The sequence below is a fragment of the Lissotriton helveticus genome, chromosome 5_1 (assembly GCF_964261635.1).
Source record: "Lissotriton helveticus chromosome 5_1, aLisHel1.1, whole genome shotgun sequence".
NCBI classification, from domain to species: Eukaryota; Metazoa; Chordata; class Amphibia; order Caudata; family Salamandridae; genus Lissotriton; species Lissotriton helveticus.
This window is the reverse complement of record NC_136065.1, coordinates 224,323,544-224,342,309: the sequence shown is the minus strand read 5'-3', so window position 1 is coordinate 224,342,309 and position 18,766 is coordinate 224,323,544. Positions and strand designations below refer to the sequence as shown.

The 18,766-nt window shown below is 43.3% G+C and overlaps 1 protein-coding gene across 1 annotated transcript in view; it reads right to left on the bottom strand.

Moving 5' to 3' along the window:
* Nucleotides 1-5,727: 5,727 nt before the first annotated feature.
* The window catches only part of ENTPD2 (ectonucleoside triphosphate diphosphohydrolase 2), a 190,900-nt gene continuing 177,861 nt past the window's right edge, over nucleotides 5,728-18,766 (bottom strand). Inside the window, exons 7-9 of the mRNA XM_078642048.1 lie at nucleotides 8,833-8,952; nucleotides 7,582-7,716; nucleotides 5,728-6,060 (exon numbers count right to left, since the gene is read on the bottom strand). Coding sequence (XP_078498174.1) covers nucleotides 5,860-6,060; nucleotides 7,582-7,716; nucleotides 8,833-8,952 — 456 coding nt within the window. The 3' untranslated portion in view covers nucleotides 5,728-5,859. The remainder of the gene's footprint in view (nucleotides 6,061-7,581; nucleotides 7,717-8,832; nucleotides 8,953-18,766) is intronic.

The window sequence follows — 18,766 nt, the reverse complement described above, 5'->3', positions numbered from 1 at the left end:
CAACGCAGACACGGCCACAAGGGACTACTTTGCTGGCATGGTTCTTTTACCTTTTAAATGTATAGAGGAGTTGGCCTAACGGCTAAGGTGCACGACCTCGGACCCGGGGATCTGGGTTCGAGTCTTGGTAACGACGCCAAACATCCTGTGATTCTGGGCAAATCACTTAATCTCCCCGTGCCTAACAAAAATTAATGTGTGCCCTCATGTAACGTTACTGGTGCTATGTAAAGCTCTCGGATACCTGATTCAGTTCGGGTCAAGTTTGCGCTATATAAAACAGTGCAAAAAAAAAAATGGTGGCCGTCTGCATGGCCTATGTCCTTCTGCTGCAACTGCCCTTTCCAACGCTGTATTGGGTGTTGTGATTGGTGCTGTGGTTACTGAGATTACCGCCTCAAAGGTTTGGGCTCTCTCTTTATAATATTAGTATGGATGAAAGACTATGAATTAAATCGTGTTTAACAAAAAAGCAGTACATACAAAGAAAAAGTCATACGCAGAAACAAAGCACGTAACACTCGTGGTTATGTTAGCACCATAAAGACCAGTAGACTTTATTGAATGATTGAGCTGGGATGACTTCATGTAGACAGTATACGTGCCTTCTCAGTGCTTTAGTTACTAATTATGTTAACTATTTCCTCAGCCACTGTTAACAAGTACAGCTAATCATGACGTGTATCAATCACAAACAAAAGCATACAGCATCAATTACTTGGCGAGAAAGCAAAACATCTCTTGCCTGCATTTGTGATAACTTAGAGTAATTCAAGTTCTCAGTTTTTTTTTATGTGAACAGGATTGATGTTCAAAGTCTAGGATGTGTACTACAAAACTTGAGCAAGCACAATCTCTAGTTTATAATTATGAAGAGTTCTTGAAAAGTATTCTTTCTGAGGCAAGGCTATCTTTGCCACCGCTTAGCAAATTCTTCCAAACCCTAAATCTTTCAACATCCATCCCATTTCCCTTGAAGGGCTATAAAATTATGCATTGTCCAGAACCATGATGGGGGCAGTTGCTAGTGTGCTAATGTCTATGAATATTTCTAGTGAATCTAATTTAAATATTTCACATGAGGAGCAGTAACTCTAACCTGCCAGAGATGGTGATTTAAGTTATAGTGGTACAGTTTAAATTTTTTAGAGACATTTCTTGGAAGCATTTTGTCCACGCTCCTCTCACGTAGCTCAGAGGACTGATGTAACAAAAGTTTCAAAAAGGAACTTTGAGCATCATTTACTTTAAGGACATTATACTCATCTCATGGTTTTGAAGCAGGAGTCGAGTATGTAGTGTTTTTCCTTTGGCAAAGTGGGTGATACCTGGATCTTGTGTTCAAGAGACGCGAGGTGTTTCTTACTTATAATCCTAACAGCATCTTTCTTTTTTCCGGTTTGATCAGTTTAGTAAGACACATTAAACAAAATTAGGTGTCTTGAATCATGATGTTTGGTATACACTAGATGATCTTGAACTGCTAGAGGTACTACAATAGTCAGTAAAAGAGGATCTAGAATCTGATGACCTAGCAGACATTGTGCTTTTGGAGTAATGGCTATGCAGTCCTGTAAACAAACTACGGGAAGTTTATAAGCGTGAATTCTCCTTTCAATTTTACCAATTTTCACGTAATTTAAAAAGATCCAATATCAAAAGATCACTTCAAGACTTTCCCCAAAATTTCTCAGTTTTGACTGCGTGCCTTTTTAGTTCTTCAAGAATAAGAGATCTGACCATTATTGCAAACCACTTGTTAGTACATTACACATATATCTAAAATATACTTTGTATCCCAGCAGACAAACCTGCTCCTTCGGCAATGCAGACATCTTGAATAAAAAGAACTGGCTCAGCTACAACACCATCTCTTTGCGCATTACCAAAATATACAAGATCAATAACTATTATGTGACATTTTACTGTTAAAGATAAAGGTGTTGTGTGTACCTAAGAGTTTGTGGTGGGAGGATAAAGAATGTGTGCTAGTTTGTGCTCGTCAACTGGTTTCTTAATCTAGTTTTAAGAAATATAAATGCTGCCAAATGGAAGAGAGAAAAAAATATTTCTTTTGAAACCAGTTATTTTCAGGGGTAGTTCTATAAACCTAATAAGCCAGAAATAAAGATAGAGTATTTATAGAGACGAGTGTATAGTAGCTTCACACCACAAAACAGTGTAGTCAGATTTGTCCAGTTTATATCCTTTGCATAGTCATTAATCTCATATTACAGTTTATTATATTTAGTATGAAGAGCCAGACCACTTTCAATTTCACAAAATGTTTCTGTTCCTCCTAGTCCCTTCACCTTCTCAACTCCTTGGACCAATTAGAAAAATGCAACTTATTTTGTTAAGTGTTTGTAGGGCCAATTGTGTAAATCCACTACTTCTGTACCATAAAACTACAAAAAAGTCAAAATAAATGTGCGTGTAAAGCACTATTGCAGTCTGTGGTGAATCCAACATGAAAATGAATGTCATGTGCACCTTAAAGTGTATCGGAATTGACCAACTTGTTTATCACATCAGTAGATGAATTAAACATAGCATTGAGAATCCGAAGGATAAAGTTGCATTTTTGTATAAACTACTTCATGTGTGGGCAATTTTCATGTGATTGAGTCTCTCCAAAAGTCGTGTCTGTCTAAGTGGGGTCTAAATAAAGTGTATGTGAATCACACTTTTAGGATGAAGCTAATGTGCTCTTAAGCACCAGCTACTTACTGTACACATAATAGAAATATGACAAAGTATTCCACATTCAGACAGCCACTACAAAGATGTGGAAAGTGGCATGCGGATGCAGTTTAAAAAATATATATATTTCAGAAATCATTTAAAAGCACAATTTTCATATTTACCCACTTCTGATCAAATTACAGGTGGATTCGTGCAGGCATGCAATGTGTCATTTTTAAAGAGAAATACATTTTTACAAAGTGCACAAAGGAAACAAAAACATTCTACTTTAAATGTATCAAGCACTAATGTGCTGGCTAAATTTGCATGACACTAAATTATGCGGGATATGGATTATTTTGAGGCGAAGGCTCAAGGGATTGAAAACCTAGAAAGAACTTTAATTAGTCGCGACCTCATCTCAAGGTGGCTAACTTTGTAGTCTAGAGTAGCGTGATGGCCATACAGATCCAATCAGGAAGACACTTCTTTGAGGCCCCATGGAATGGCCAACACTAGCTAACCAGCAACTTCAACCTACAAAGTGTAGATCATCAGAATGCATGGGAAAATGAGCCCATGCTCAAAGGAAGTACTATACAATTACAATGCCTGCATAAATACAAACTTCAGTGGCACATGCCACAAAGGGATGAGTTGAACTTCCATGTTGATGCCTTAGTGATTGTTCATTCTGCATCTTCATCACCTCTTTCTGTGGCATTACGGACTCTTCCCCAATGCCTTTCGTTTAATTTTAGTTATCCACATAAAAGGAAAGTCAGCCATAGGTGTAAAGTAGCCACTAGGATTAATATTTCTATCTACATAATAGACTTTAAGATGCTTATTGGAGAAGTCTCTCTCCTGCTTGGTTTCCTTCATATGGCTGCCAACTTGCTGCCTAGTTTCAGCTCCATTAGGCGAACACTAATACAATCGGACCAAGATTCATTCATGTAAGCCTCTCAATAGTGCTGGGATGGCACTCCTGGCATTAACGGTGGTAACCATAATATAATATGCACTGCCTTCCAAGAAGTGGTGGTGGTTGTTGCTTGAAACTCTCTTTATTTCTGGATTGTAAAGTTTGGGCCAAAATTCAGCAATCGAAAACAATACGGCCACTAACTCTTGCGAGTCAAGACGAGCTAGTATTTTCCAAAAACATTTTCCATTATTCGACTGACCCTGTGGCCAAAAGCCACAGGTATCTCAGCAACAGCTTAGATTTGAGTGTATTGGGTGCAGTTCATGGTTCAATATCATCAGCTGTTAGATCAACATAGAGCCCTTTAACAAAAAATGCTGAAATCCTTTGGTAACTAATGGACGTAGATTCATTTCTATTTGTAGTTGTAACAGGCGTTCCATTGTAACTACGTACTACCCTACAGACCCCTTTGGCAAATGCCATGATTTGGGTACCTGATTAACCAGTGGTAGGAAATAGGAGTTAGAAAAGGGGTCAAAACTAACTCCAGATCTAACAGTCAAGACATTATCTACAACCACAAGAATGTTTGCCTATGGTATTCTTGCATTCTGCAACAGCACTGGGAAAGAAGACCACTGGATCAACATCAGTCAGTGAACGTGTGTGCCACAGCCTCTGGTCCCCTATGCCGTATGCCAGAGACGCTCAAATGAGACATGTGATGGATGGTCAAATACAAACGAGACGCCATGTACCTAGTGTAATAGTCTGCAACATGCCAGGGCGCAGCTTGCAAGAGGCGGTGGTGCTCAAATATGTGGGGGTGCTTTTACCTTAAGGGCACAAGGTAGCCCAACCTAGCAGGGTGGGCAGGTAACTGAAAGACCGGTATATCCGAGAAGTCCTCTAGCAGATATCAGAATCACTCTGCTCCAATGGAGGCTACATTAGGTTTGCGTGCACCACTGCCTAATGCAGTTGAGTTGTTTATTTTACAAGAGCGCCACATATACTAATTTGCAGGAGTGTTCTCACTCTTTAAACCTGAGCTCACAGGATTTCCTGATATACAAGGCAAAAGATCATAAAATCAGCAGAGATCTACAGTGATGTCCATTTTGAGAAAGGGAACTTCATTCACCAGAGTTTGTAGGTAAACAGTACTTTGGGACCTCTAGACACATCTCTATAATGGAAACATCCAACCAACAGGTTCAGCATGAGTAGTGTTTCTGGCTTAGGAGCCAGGATAGGTTGAAGAAGATGCCACTGGTACCATCAAGTAGAAGGAAACTCTTCAGCTCCTCCGGCATCTCCATAATTCTCAAGTGAGTTAGAAATAACTATGTCCCATTTATTAGTAAGTGCTCTAACTAAGGAAGCCTGGGTATTCAAGTGTCAGCTACTAATCATAATGGTAACAATCCCCCAATACCTGCAAAAGAAAAAGGTTGAATTATCAGATCCATTCTTTTTAAACAATTGTGCCTCTCAAGTTACAAAAGTCACATGTTAAGTGTGCCCATGGGTTATATAGGGTCCTTAATATTTTTGTTGCGTTCCATCGCAAAGATATCATAGTGGTCAGTACTGGAAGGTGCTCATCACAAAGAGCCAGGTTTAGAGTTTGGCAGATGTGTAACTGTCACAAATGTGATAAACATCCCATTCACTTGATTACAAAAGCAATATATCCTATGGCACTTGTAATAGGGCAGACGGGATATGCATTGCATTTGTGATGGAGTAATCGTCTGGAAGGTGCCCATCGCAAAGAGCCTGATCTATAGTGTGGTAGATGTATTACTCTGTCGCAAAGGTGACGGATATCCCATTCATCTTATCACAAGAGCATTATATCCTATGGCACTTGTGATAAGGCAGTCTGGATATGCATCATGTTTGTGATGGAGTAATCGTCTGCAAAACTCTTAATTAAGCATAACGTTTTCACATCGGGGGATTACATTAAATACTGCCTTTAAACTGTATAAAGCCATGACCCGCCACCTCTTTGCTGAGTTTCCCTATCATACCCCCCACGCAAAGCATTTTAAAATGATTAACTCTGGTAAGTTCATCAGTAACGTGGCAATGTGGCTTAATTAAGAGCAGCAGGGTCTCTTTATTTCCTCCACTCAAAAAGGCTCATCATGCAAGTGGAGGTTGACTGCCAAAGTGCTCAAGATCCTTCCACTCTGTGTCTAGTTTAGGGCCCATCTTGTTGGGCTTCCTTCTCAGATGGTTTGTTCCTTGCCAGAGCGGAGAAGGCAGAAGAGCATCACCAGGGCGGACAGCATGATGGCGACAAAGAGCAGGATGAGCACCACCCAGGAGTTGTAATCAGTGCCCTTGCGGACGCCGAGGTCTTCTGCCGGGATCATATTGGTGAGGTTCAGCATGTAGCCCAGCGCCCAGCCGATGGAGGTGTCCCCAGCCTGAAGGAAAAGAGAAGTGTCAACTAAATGGTAAATCTCACCGATCCCCCAAAGAGAGCAGTGCCAACGAGTCAACTGCAGTGGGTGTGCTGCTACCTGAGACATACAGATTGATGCATTTCATTGCAAAGAGGTTCCAGGTGACAACAGACACAAATAGGAGACCTGAAGCGGTCACTTGGAATCCAGGGATGGTGTTATTGACCAACATACCGTGTAGAGTTGTAGGTTGATTATGCACTCCCTTGAGCATCCAAGGCCCTCTTTAAGAGAATTCGATGGATCAGCTGCATAACTGCGCTCGGAACCCAGTTTTGTGCAGCTCTGTTAGAGCTGTGACTAACCGGATTTGAACTCACTGTTCACCAGAACATCACAACCCCCACCCCAACAAGACCCATGTAGGAACTAGGTGGGATGTCAATGGCCAGGTTTTGATCAACAGAGCACCAACTAATATTTACAGGAGCAGCAGAACTTATACAATACTCACAAACAGTAGAAGTCTCGGGACCACTGCTACCACCTTCTATATACTTTGCAAGTCTATGCACATGAGTACATACTTAGATATGTATCTTCAAGTGTACTAACACTTTCATGGTTTTACACAGTCTCCCAGAATAATAATAACTTAGCTAGTGCAGCACATTTCCAAATTTACTTAGATTGCAAAAAAGTGGTTCCACATCTACCCCGCAGCATTCCTAAACTGTACTCCAGAAGATGCACATGGTACATTACAACTCACTTGGCATTCTGGAGATGCGGGCTTGGAAAAGAGGACAACAGAGTTGAAGAATTCAGCCTAAGACAAGAGCAGATTGAATGCCACAAGTTAAGCTGTTGACCTCAGGGTCGCCGCACTCGTACCTCCTACTTCTACTGGAAAGGTTACTGTAACTCATTTTAAAAAGCTGCATGGTTGCCATGGAGTAGGCCAATGGGTAGGACTTTCCCAGTCAGCCTGCGTTTCTTGGGTCAGTGACTAAAGGCTGCTACAGTGGTCTGGAGCTGCAGCCAAGGCCTGGTCAGCTTTGCCCATCCATGCAATGGGTATGAACTCATGTTTACGCAGGACAGGCACAAGTGGAGATATTTCCTGTCAGCCTTGATAAAGGTTGGTTGGGAGTTTCGTTAGGAAAGGGTCGTTGAAGAAGGTTACCTCATCACAGAAGGGTTGGGAGACAAGAAGGAACAGGTATGTTTTGGACAATATAAAGAAATATGTAATTTATCAATTATCTCACAGCATGTTAGAGAGAAAATGAGGTTCAGAACCAGAGTCTTTGACTCCAGAGTCAGTGCTTTTACTCCTAGAAAAGGCTCCCTCCTCCGGTTTATATGGTTGCAAAGTCAAGAGCAGCCAAGTCTCAGTGAAGTGTTCAGGCAATACACAGAACCAGCTAAGCAGTCTTTTAGCACAACGCACATGTCTTTCCCAGTTGTTTTATAAACAAAATGAGCCAGCCAGATACATTCAAAAATAGTTCTTTCCATCTCAATGGTGAATGAACAAACCTTCTTCTCGAACTTGATGTTGGGGAAAGTCTTGTTGTCAAATTTATAACCTTTCACGGTCAGCAGGGAGACAAAGTTTGCCGATGTGCAGTAGTCTGGTAGCAACGACTCCAGTTTTGGTGCTTTTGCCATGAGCTGCAGAGGAGGAGCGGTAAAGTTGAAGAGACACAAAAGAGAAAACAATAGTTTTCAGCAGCTTTTCAATGGTAGGTGCTCACACCCTCCCAATGCCCTCACAAACAGGTTGAATACAACTCGCAAAAGGAAGTGTTCTCCAGGGCAGGGTTGAAGAAAGTCAGTGGGTCATGGAATACTTCTTGCGGACCGCTCTTCTTTATCCCACATTCAGACAAGTAGAGGGTTCTCAAGCCTGTGGCCCAGATTTGGATCTTGGCGGATGGGATACTCCGTCACAAATGGGATGGATATCAGGTCCGTCATATTACAAGTTCCATAGGGTATAAAGGCGTTGTAATTTGGCAGACGGGATATCTGTCAGGTTTGGGACAGATTTACCCTGTCCCCCAAACTATTAATCAGCCCCCTGCGTGCTAATCACTGCTTAAAACTGTTTTAACAGAGAATTATAGAGAGCTAAATCCCAAATTTAGGGAGACAGCAAGACCAAACTTAAATACAAGGTAGAGTTAAAAGGTGCTGCAGTGGGTGGATGGGCGGTCAGACTAACTTCAATTGTGTTCTTTTTCTGCTGCCACTTTTTGAATCTATGAACAAAGCAAACATTTATTTTGGATTTGGTCTTTAGGTACTCTGAGTACATACACCTTTCAGTGATACTGAGAGCCATCTTTAGTTGTACTGTGTAAGTAATGTGGAATCAACAATTCAATGGCGAATGATCATAAAAACTGGTTGACCAAATGTGTGCACTCCAAAATACCCCTTGTTAAACTCTAAGCAACATGGGGGGATGATTCAATACCTGGGGCTCTCCACTGTGAAAGAGCCAAATCTGGGGGATTTTATTCCTCCAGGAGACTGTTGAATCTCTAAATCTCTGCAGGGACTATGCTTGGAGCGATAGATTACTCTGAATCCCAGCTTAAATCATGCACACCATTCACAAGGTTAGGACTCAAGAATATAATTCCAAGTTCAAAACAGTCTTAGACTAAGATTGAATCACACAAGGATTGCATAATCTCAATAAATACCAAGGAGTGCAGTTGTTATCGTGGCACAATTGCTAGCGGCACTTCCCCATACTTTTTGCTCTAGACAGAAACTGACCGTATTCCAGTCCGAGGTGCAAATTTCTCTCGTGGCGGCATCAAGATCTGCTACAGAGTTCACTGGCATTTCCATGTAGGTCCGGATGAAGTCCACTGTGTAGAAGAAAGCTGCGAAGGCCTGAGCCAGAAAGAAAGATAGACAGGATTAAGGGAGAGGGGTGAATGGAGATATGACAAGGGAAGAATTCAAATAAAATGTCTTGATGTTCTAGTAGCTCATACCGTAAAGCTCAATAACTCTCAACCCAACAATAACCTTAACAGTTCCCTGTTCAGTCTTTCCCACAGTGAATGAGAACACAGAAGATCCTAGGTAAAGCCAGGTTTCATTCGACATACAAACAGAAAAAGGCTATACCAAACATCATGTAAGCGTAAACAAATGAGGGCATCGTGAGACAATACAGTCAATGACCCTCCCCAAAACAATTCTAGGAAGAGAGAAACAGATTTGGAGTAGGAGCAAAGGCTGATTTGTGTGAGATGGGTCACTCTGCCAGCAGCTCTCATGGGGCAAATCTACAACATGTGTTGCACCAGTTCCAGGCCCATCACAGAAGTGATGCAGATGTGACTCAAAGCACACCAATCTCTAGGCTCAGCTTGGGAAGAAAGCTCCAACACCATGGTTTTCTTTTTGTATTGTGTACTGTAGAGACTGCCAAAGTGCTAAAGATCCTTCCACTCTATGTCTAGTTTGTGACCCATCTTGCTGTGCTCCCTTCTCAGATGGTTTGTTCCTTGCAAGGCAGAAGGGCATCACCAGGGCGACAAGCATGATGGCCACAAAGAGCAGGATGAGCACCACCCAGGAGTTGTAATCAGTGCCCTTGCGGAAGCAGAGGTCGTCTGCGGGGATCATATTGGTGAGGGTCAGCAATTAGCCCAGTCGATGGAGGTGTTGCAAGCCTAAAAGACAAGACACGCTCTCCGATTCACAGCCCACATGCAGAAGAGGTGAGGGCTGCAGCTGGTGAAATCTCCAGTACCCAAACTTCATAAAGGCTCCCATTCTTATGGCAGTAAGGAGTGTTAATGTTTGTTCAATAACAGTATGATGCTCATTTTTGCACAAGGTCAGATCTGCCCTCTCCTCCACAATAATCTTCAAGGGGAGGGGAAGCGGGCAGGGGGTGACCAAAAAAAAACAACCCAGAAACTAAATAATATTTTGCTTTATACAAGGCTGCCAAGTGGCATCATTTTGCAATAACATCAGTCATGCCTGATTTTGCAGCTAGCGGCATGTTGCACTCTGGGGCTGGCTGTTTTGCTTCTAAGAGTCATTATGGGAACAAAATCCCAACATGTGATGTTGACTAAAAAGCCAGGATTGGCAGAATATGTTGCTTGACATGGAGCCATTATATTTTTCAATTCTATAAAGCAGATTAGACAATATGGAAACCTCTGCTTGTTTCACCCAAGCAAAACCAAAAGTAAACAAGTTACTTATTTTGTGAAAGTGCATCATTTCATTTGAATAGTACATTAAAACAAGCATTGAGGATGCCAATTGTTTTGCACAGTGGGTATACCAAGTTTTATGGGTACAGCTTGGCAATCAGCTATATAAGGGGAGGTACGGGACTGGTGGCAGCAGCAGCACAAGGGTGTGTCGCTTACACTTAACAGGTACAACACAGACAATATCAGTGCAAGCATCCCTTCCTTAGAGAACAGGTATCATGGGGCAGCAGTGGAAAAGCCCTTCTTCATAGAACAGGTACAGTAGGGCAGCATCAGTACTACCTTCCCTCTGTAACAGTACATGCTAAGCTTGGGCAGAAAATGTGGAAGCTTTCCTACCTTAGAGGACATTGACCCCTTGCGACGCAGAAGATCAAGCTTCTCTATCTTACAGGGTGGATATAGACGTAGTGGCAGAAATGCCTAGGGTATCAGGAAAATAAGCTTCTCTCTCTTAACAGCGGATAGCTGCTGAACAATCACAACACATCTGCAGTAGTGCTAAAAGAACATGTTCAGGTAAAGGCATCCGTTGCATGTAGATTCAACACAGATCCCTGAAGAAGGTGCTAAAGTCACAGAGGGTCTCATTCAGATGTGTAAACTTAAACTTTTGTGAAAGTGTACTATTTTTCTCATACTCAGAACTCCACTGTCAGGCTGGAGAACTCTGCATGTAAAATCTTGTTATGTGTGGAAGCTCTATTACAAGTGCAAAGTCTCTGCATTCGTAACATTACGGTTAGTAAAATTAAACTCCTAGTTTGTGACTCCCCTATGTGAATCAGGCCTAGAGTGCATAGCTAGATGAGTGAGTTAAAATGTGAGTGCTGCCACCACTCTCCCTCAGGTGGCATTCCCCGTTAGCACACCTACGGTCACACTTCCACGAATCAGCTATCACTCACGATACAGTCAATGTCAAAGGTTCTTATATAGCGCCTTATCACCGCAAGTCAGTGATGTTTTGGTAATATCTCCAAAGTTCTGCTGTGGACACTCGGCAGTCTTGCTGTGGTCAAAGCCTGAAAAGTTAACTACTAGCATTCTCTGTAATTTGTATGTGCTACTGCCACAGCATGAAATCCCGACAGGTATGATATCCTGCCAGTCCTGCTGTTGCCACTCTTAGCCCTTCTGTTACTGTGGTAACTCCTGCTGCTACTACAACCTACAGCCTTGCTGCCATCACCATGGCCTGCCGTCAGAGCCTGCAGCTCTTGCTCTTGTCATTCTTTGATAACCCTGCTTCTGCTACTGCTTTCCTTCACAAACTCCTCTTACTTGCTTTCACACACCCTCTTGCTTACCCCTCTCTTGCACTCTAACCTTCCTTGCGTTCATACTTCTCTCTCCACACACAACCAGGATGGCTATGGTTCCTGTTTAATGTTAATGTTTAATGATACTTTTACATACTCGTGACAATAAAGTTGTGTCCCACAGTTAGACAATACTGACTCAGAGAACCTGCTGATGATGCCTCAGGAGAAAATTCTATATGGAGTTGTAGGTGTAAATTAAGCAGAGATTATCTCAAGATGAAATCAATCAACCAGGATTTTGTAGAGCACGCTACTCACCCGTGAGGGTCTCAGGTAACCCTGGGCAATGAACTCCGGTCTCGGAGTTTGCTGAGATTTGTTAACTCCCCTCTTCCAGGTAGCGTAGTCAGCTTCTAAACTGCACCCACAAATGCTTTGATAAAGCAACTTTACCTGTTGAACAGCATATAACTAATTCTCAAAAGTGAACTTTGAAATTGAAAACCATCAGGCAATGAGAGAGGTGATGATTATGGGGTCCCTCCTAACCTAGGGAGAGGACCAAGCAGATGCCTTGAACACAAAGAGCATATCAGGCTGAACGATTCAGTGGTGGTTCCATCCTATTAGGACCACCCTTAAGCACAGTTATTATGGGCAAAAATACAATGTCAACCAAAGGCCCTGCAAAGCATTATGGGATGAGATTAGCAGTGGGCAGTGAATAATATAGTATCCAATATCAAGATAATTCTACAAAGAGCTGCAGATCAACTCGTCGTTACTAGGTGTCCCTCACGAGTCAAATGCAAAAGCATTAAAACCCTGTCATAAAGCTGCAGTTCAGCTCTTTGTAGAATGTATAGTATTAGCTCAGTTCAGGGTTTCAATGCTTTTGCATTTGACTCATGAGGGACATCTAGTAACGACTAGTGGAACTGCAGCCTGATTCAATGCTTTTGCATTTGACTCCCTGCTAATCTTGCCCCAGAATGCTTTGCAGGGCCTTTGGTTGGGATTGTATTGGGATTGGGATTGTATTTTTGCCCATAATAACTGTGCTTGGGGTGGTCCTAAGAGGATGGGACCATCACTGGATGGTTCAGCAAGATGTGTTACGTAGGGGTCATTCAAAGAGCCAGGTCTTGAGGTCCTTTCTGAATTGGTGCAACGTCGGGCTTCATCTGAGGTGAAGGGGGAGTTAGTTACAGGTCTTGGTTCAGTGGTAGGAGAAGGATCTTCCACCTGCTCTGGTCCTGTAGAAATGAGGGACGGTGGTTAGGGCGAGGTCGGTTGAGTGGAGGCATCTCTTAGGGTCCTGGAAGGAGGCTCGGTCGTTGAGGTATTAGGGTCCGGTGTTGTGGAGGGCTTCGTAGGTGTGTGAGAGCAGCTTGAAGGTTATTTTTCTTTTGACGGAGTGCCAGTGGAGGTCGCGGAGGTGTTTGGTGATTTGGTTGTGTCATGGGATATCGAGTATAAGTCTGGATGCGGTGTTCTGGAGTTTGCGGAAGAGTTTTTGGTTGATTCCAGCATAGAGGGCGTTGCCATACTCCAACCTGCTGGTGATGAGTGCATGGGTGATGGTATACTATATCAGGAGGGTCGAGATCCAATAGAAGTTCAAAAAACGTACTCTTGAAACCTCGCAGATTCCGGAAGGAAAAAACATACAAACGCTCCTTCTCAGGAATGGCGCCGAGGATCTGGATCGCACTCCCTCCCGAAACCAGGCTTATCTCCTCCACGGCCTTCTTTAAGAAAGAGGTGAAAGCCATCCTCATGGCTAAGTTCACCTGAACTTTAATGTCTGTTCCTCATTGACTTTCATGCCGCTTGGGTATTACTGGTTTCATGATTGTCTAATGTCAATTAATGTCATATTTTGCATGACCTAGATTTGTTTATTCCTCTTGTTTGCCACAAGTACATGATGGTCAGTCGATCCTTCTATGCTACTCACTAAATATCTATTATTAGACTATTCATGTTAGCCTACTGTATATCGAGGCCCCTTCCCCTTGCTCCCTGTAACTTTTAGATACTTATAGTATAAGTTCTCCTGATTTCTATCGTAATTGTATGTAAGATTCAGTATCGTCTTTTATTTTTTGCTTATCTGATTGTTTACTGACATTCTATTAGAACGTGACTGCTATCCGATCATGCTACTGAAGTTTATACTGCACCCAATATTATGTCGCGTCACCCTCATGCTATCGTCACCCCCTGTTTCTGTGAAGCGCTCTGATATCTGTAAAGATCTTGTTCGCGCTATATAAAACTCTGAATAAATAAATAAATAAATAAATATAAATTCCAGGATTTGGGGGGGGGGGGGGGGGATCAACTTGAACATCTTATGCAGTATGTGGATGGTGTTGAAGCATGCAGAGGATACAGCATTGATCTGGTGATCCATGGTGAGTGAAGAGTTGAATATGATGTGGAGGCTGCGTGCGTGGTCCACTGGTGTGGGTGGGTTTCTCAGGGCAGGGGGGCCACCAGGTGTTTTTCCATGCGGGAGGGGTGGAGCCGAGGATGAGGACTTCCGTTTTCTCTAAGTTGAGCTTCGGGCAACTGTTGCTAATCCAGGTCGCGACGGCTTTTATCCCTTCTTGCAAGTTGTGCCTGGTGAAGTCTAGTTCCTTGGTGAAGGAGAGGATGAGTTGGGTGTCATCGGCATCAGAGATGATGTTGAGCCCGTGGTTTAATGGTTGCAAGGGGTGCCATGTAAACGTTGAAGGGTGTGGGTGTGGGGCCGAGGGAGGATTCTTGTGGTACTCCGCATCTGATGTCTGTCGGTTCTGAGAGGAAGTGCGGGAGTCATTCTCTGTGTTCTGCCTGAGAGGAAAGATCGCATCCAGTCTAAGGTTTTCCTTGGATGGTTTGTGGAGTCTGGTGGCTAGTGTGTGGTGGGAGACGGTGTTAAAGGCTGCTGATAGGTCCATGAGGATGAGGTATGCTGTGTGGCCTTGCTCGAGGAGGACGCGAATGTTGTCAGTGGCGGCAAGGACGGCGGTCTCGGTGCTGTGGATGCCGGGAAATCCAGATTGAGAGGTGTCTAGCATGCGGTTGGTTTCTGTGAAGTGTGGTTGAAAGGTGTGGGGCTGAGGGAGGATCCTTGGGGTACTCTGCATCTGATGTCTGTCTGTTCTGAGTAGAAGTGCGGGAGTCATTCTCTGTGTTCTGCATGAGAGAAAAGATCGCATCCAGTCTAAGGCTTTTCCGTGGATTCATTGTGGAGTCTGGTGGCTAGTGTGTGGTGGGAGACAGTGTTGAAGGCTGTTGATAGGTCCATGAGGATGAGGGCTGCTGTGTGGCCTTGGTCGAGGAGGACGTGGATGTCGTCAGTGGCGGCAAGGACGGCGATCTCGGTGCTGTGGTTGCTACTAAATCCAGATTGAGAGGTGTCTAGCATGCTGTTGGTTTCTATGAAGTGTGCTAGATTGGTGTTGATGGCCTTTTCGATGACTTTGGCAGCAAAAGAAAGCAGTGACATGGGCTTGAAGTTCTTGAGGACTGTCGGGTCTGCGGAGGGCTTCTTTAGGAGGGGGTTGACTTTGGCACACTTACAGTTGTCGGGGAATGTAGAGGTCTCGAGGGAGCAGTAGAGCGTTCGGCGCAGCTGGGGTGCGATGGCAGTTGCTGCCCTGTGGAAGATGTGCGGTGGGCAGGGGTCAGAATGTGTTTCCGGAGTGGAGGTACTTCATTGTCTTAAAGGTGCCTTCTGTGGTGAGAGGGGGCCAGGTGAGAAGGATCTGTTGGGATGCGTCATTAGGGGTGAGAGTTGAGGCTGTGCCGTGGTCTTGGTCGTCAATGTTGTCGTAGAGCTTCTTGATCTGGAGGTGAAAGAAGGAGCTGATTTGTTGCAGAGGTCTTGGGAGGGAGGGACGTTGGTTGTTGCGCTGTTGGTTTTGGCGAAATCCTGTATGATGGCGAAGAGTTCCTTGGAGTTGTGGGCATTGGATAGGATTTTGTCTTGGATAAAGTTTTTCTTTGTTGATTTGTGAGTTGGTGGTGTGCTGTGATGGCTGTTTTGTAGGTGGAGCGTGCCTCTGGGGTTTTGCTGTTTCTCCACATCTTCTCCAGTTGTCGGCAGGAGGGCTTGGATTCTTGGAGATCTGTGGAGACCCAGTTGGCTTTTTTTATTTTTTTTAATATTTTTCATTGAGCAAGAAAAAGAGACAGGCCATATAAGAAAGATACAGTAGTTTGCAAACCGCATGTAAAGATCAGATAAAACAATTCACAAAGCCTAATTCTTTAGTTCATTTAGTTCATTTAGCACCACATACCGGAAATTCATATTACAAATAGTAGCAGCCCCTTGAAACTTTATCAAAACACATAGTGCATCAAATATCCTGCAACAAATACCTCTAAAAAAAACAGTTACAATACAAATGCATTACTGTTATCTAAAAAACGCCTTTGGCCTTTTTTTCCCCAGTAACAGTGAATTGCCATACTCGTATTGAGGAAGATACAGAAGAGTATCCTGCCCACGTAGCTTTACTTGGAGCTTTACATCTACGGAGTGCCCCTATTCTCTTTGCATATGCCTCCTCAAACAGATAAGTCTGGTCCAACTTGGCGAGCCACTGCCCCATTGTTGATACCTTAGATGATCATCAGTTCTGGAGTAAAAAAGGACCTAGCTACAGAAACTGCAGAGGAGATCACATTTTGTTGGTATTTTGATAGCTGTAGTTCTGCCTGACAGAGGCCAAATAGGACCACCCGCGTTGATGGAAGAATAGGCCTGGCCATGAAATCTCGAATAAACTTGAAGACCTCCTCCCAAAAGAGTTGTATATTAGTGCATGTAACAAATATATGCACCCCGCCACCCACCCCCTCCATCTTACATCTAAAACCTTGATTCGGAGTGGTTGGACACATTGTATGCAGTCTCTGAGGCATGTAATATGACAATCATCTAGATAGAAAAGTCATCCTCTTAAAATTAGCTGTTCTCACGAGTTTGGACCAATTTCACACAGTAGTTTGCCAATCTATAGTGCTAAAGCTACAGCCCGTTTCATGCGTAATTTTTGGGAGCATATACTCGATAAGCTTATTATTCGCACTTTGGCGTAGCAGCCGATACCGTTTTCCTATAATACATACTATCATGTCATTAATCCCTTTTGCTATTATTTTTGCTACATCATTGATCATTGTATAATTATCTTTAAGGAAACACATTATTTGAATAAAACAACCAAAAAAATAGATTTTGGCTACCAATTTGCTGTAAAAATGCTTTTTAAGTTATCAAGTTAGTAGCACTATAAAAAAAAGCTGGTAAATTAATCGCGCTTTCTTTTAAAATGGGATTTAAAATAAAATGACCATATATTGTTACAGGAGCTGCTAATTGTATTGTCTGACTAACCAAAGAGGCTTGATAATATGTGGGAAAGTGGAGTAGCGCTAGCCACCCATGCGTAGCGTCTAATTGAAGAATTGTCAATTTTATCCGTGTATGCTTCTTTGCCCACACAAATCCCCGGATAACTTTATACAGTTCCTCAAAATAAGAAACTGGCACTTTCAGAGGAAGGTTCGGAAACAGGAATACAAACAAGGGGAGTATTGAAATTTTAATTAAGGAAACTCAACTCACTAATGTCAGGGGTAGTAATGTCCATCTTTCTAAAAGGGGAGACAGCGTTTACAATGCTGGTAATACGTGGGTTGATATCAATGCGGACGTTACATCGTCTGCGTTGTTACCACGCATGGCATTACTCACCTGCTGATGCGCTAACTAGAGTAGGAATAGTAATTTATACTATTCCTAAGTCCAGCGCGCCATCTAGTGCAAGTCGTTGAAATGACTTGTGATGTAATGCAATGCGTGGTAACAACAACGACGATGTAAGAACCGCGTTGTTACATACCGCGTGGTAACACCACGAGTTGTAACATCACATATTATTCTAAAAGCCTTTTTGCCTTTATAAGACTGTTTCCATAATTTAAACGGAAGAATGGAGTAAAATCAGCTGTTACATATAGCCCCAGGTATCTTATTGGGCGCTGTGCCAAGGACTGTAGGCCTGCTGGCAGCTGAGCTTCTAAAGAGTTAAACAGAAGCAGCTCTGTTTTTGACCGATAGACTTTATAACCACCCAAGTCTGTAAAGGCCTGGATTTCCTCCTAAGCACCCTGGATATTCCCTAGAGGTGGGCGTAGTACTTCGCTCTGCCCGCAGAGTGTGCGTAGTGTTGCCTACTTTGCGATTCGCAAAGTAGGCGTAGTAGGCAACTCTACGCACACGCCATGGCGGAGCGAAGTTGCCTGCCACCCGCCTCCCTCCCTCCTCTAAATGCCATTTATATAATTCAAAACATTCTAAAACTAAAAAAAAAAAACGTACCTGCAATGCGGCGTCCCGGGGCTCCTTCTTCCTGGTATCTCTGCCGACTTCTTCACAAATGCGCATGCGCATTTGTGAGGAAGAAGTCGGCAGAGATACCAGGAAGAAAGAGCCCCGGGACGCCGCATTGCAGGTAAGTCTTTTTTTTTTTTTTAAACAGTGTTTATTGATAGATCACACAGAAATTGCAGAGCTCTGTACCCCAGAGGTATCCGCCAGACATAGCTATATATATATATATATATATATATATATATATATATATAACAATGCAATCCATCTTGACTTTTACATTTGAGACAATGAAAACAATATAATCATTGCTAGTAACGATCCTCCCTTCCTACCCCCCCCCCCCCAACTACCCCCAACGGATGTATGACGTTACAACGCATACTTTTACTCCGCATACCATTACAACGCGGTATTTACAACGAATACCGTTACAACGCATAGCGCTTAGAGGTGCTGGATAGTGGTAAGTATAATTTTCTATTCCAACTCCAGTCCCCGTGGACACTAGGGAAGGTGTTGGATAGAAAATTAAACTTATTCCCTATCCTAGAGCGCCCCCCAGCGCAATGCGTTGTAATGGTATGCGGAGTAATGGTCGCGTTGTAGTGGTAGTGCGGAGTAAAAATTGCGTTGTAACAGGTGTATACCACCCCCAACTCCCTTCCCGCCCGAATCCCTCCCCCCCAGCACGGCTCCTCACAATTCCGACCATCCATGTACACACATCCATCGGCACGGCGTGCTCACTCATCCAGTTCCGGGTCTCGTTCTGGCGGAGGCTCTAGCCATAAACCCCT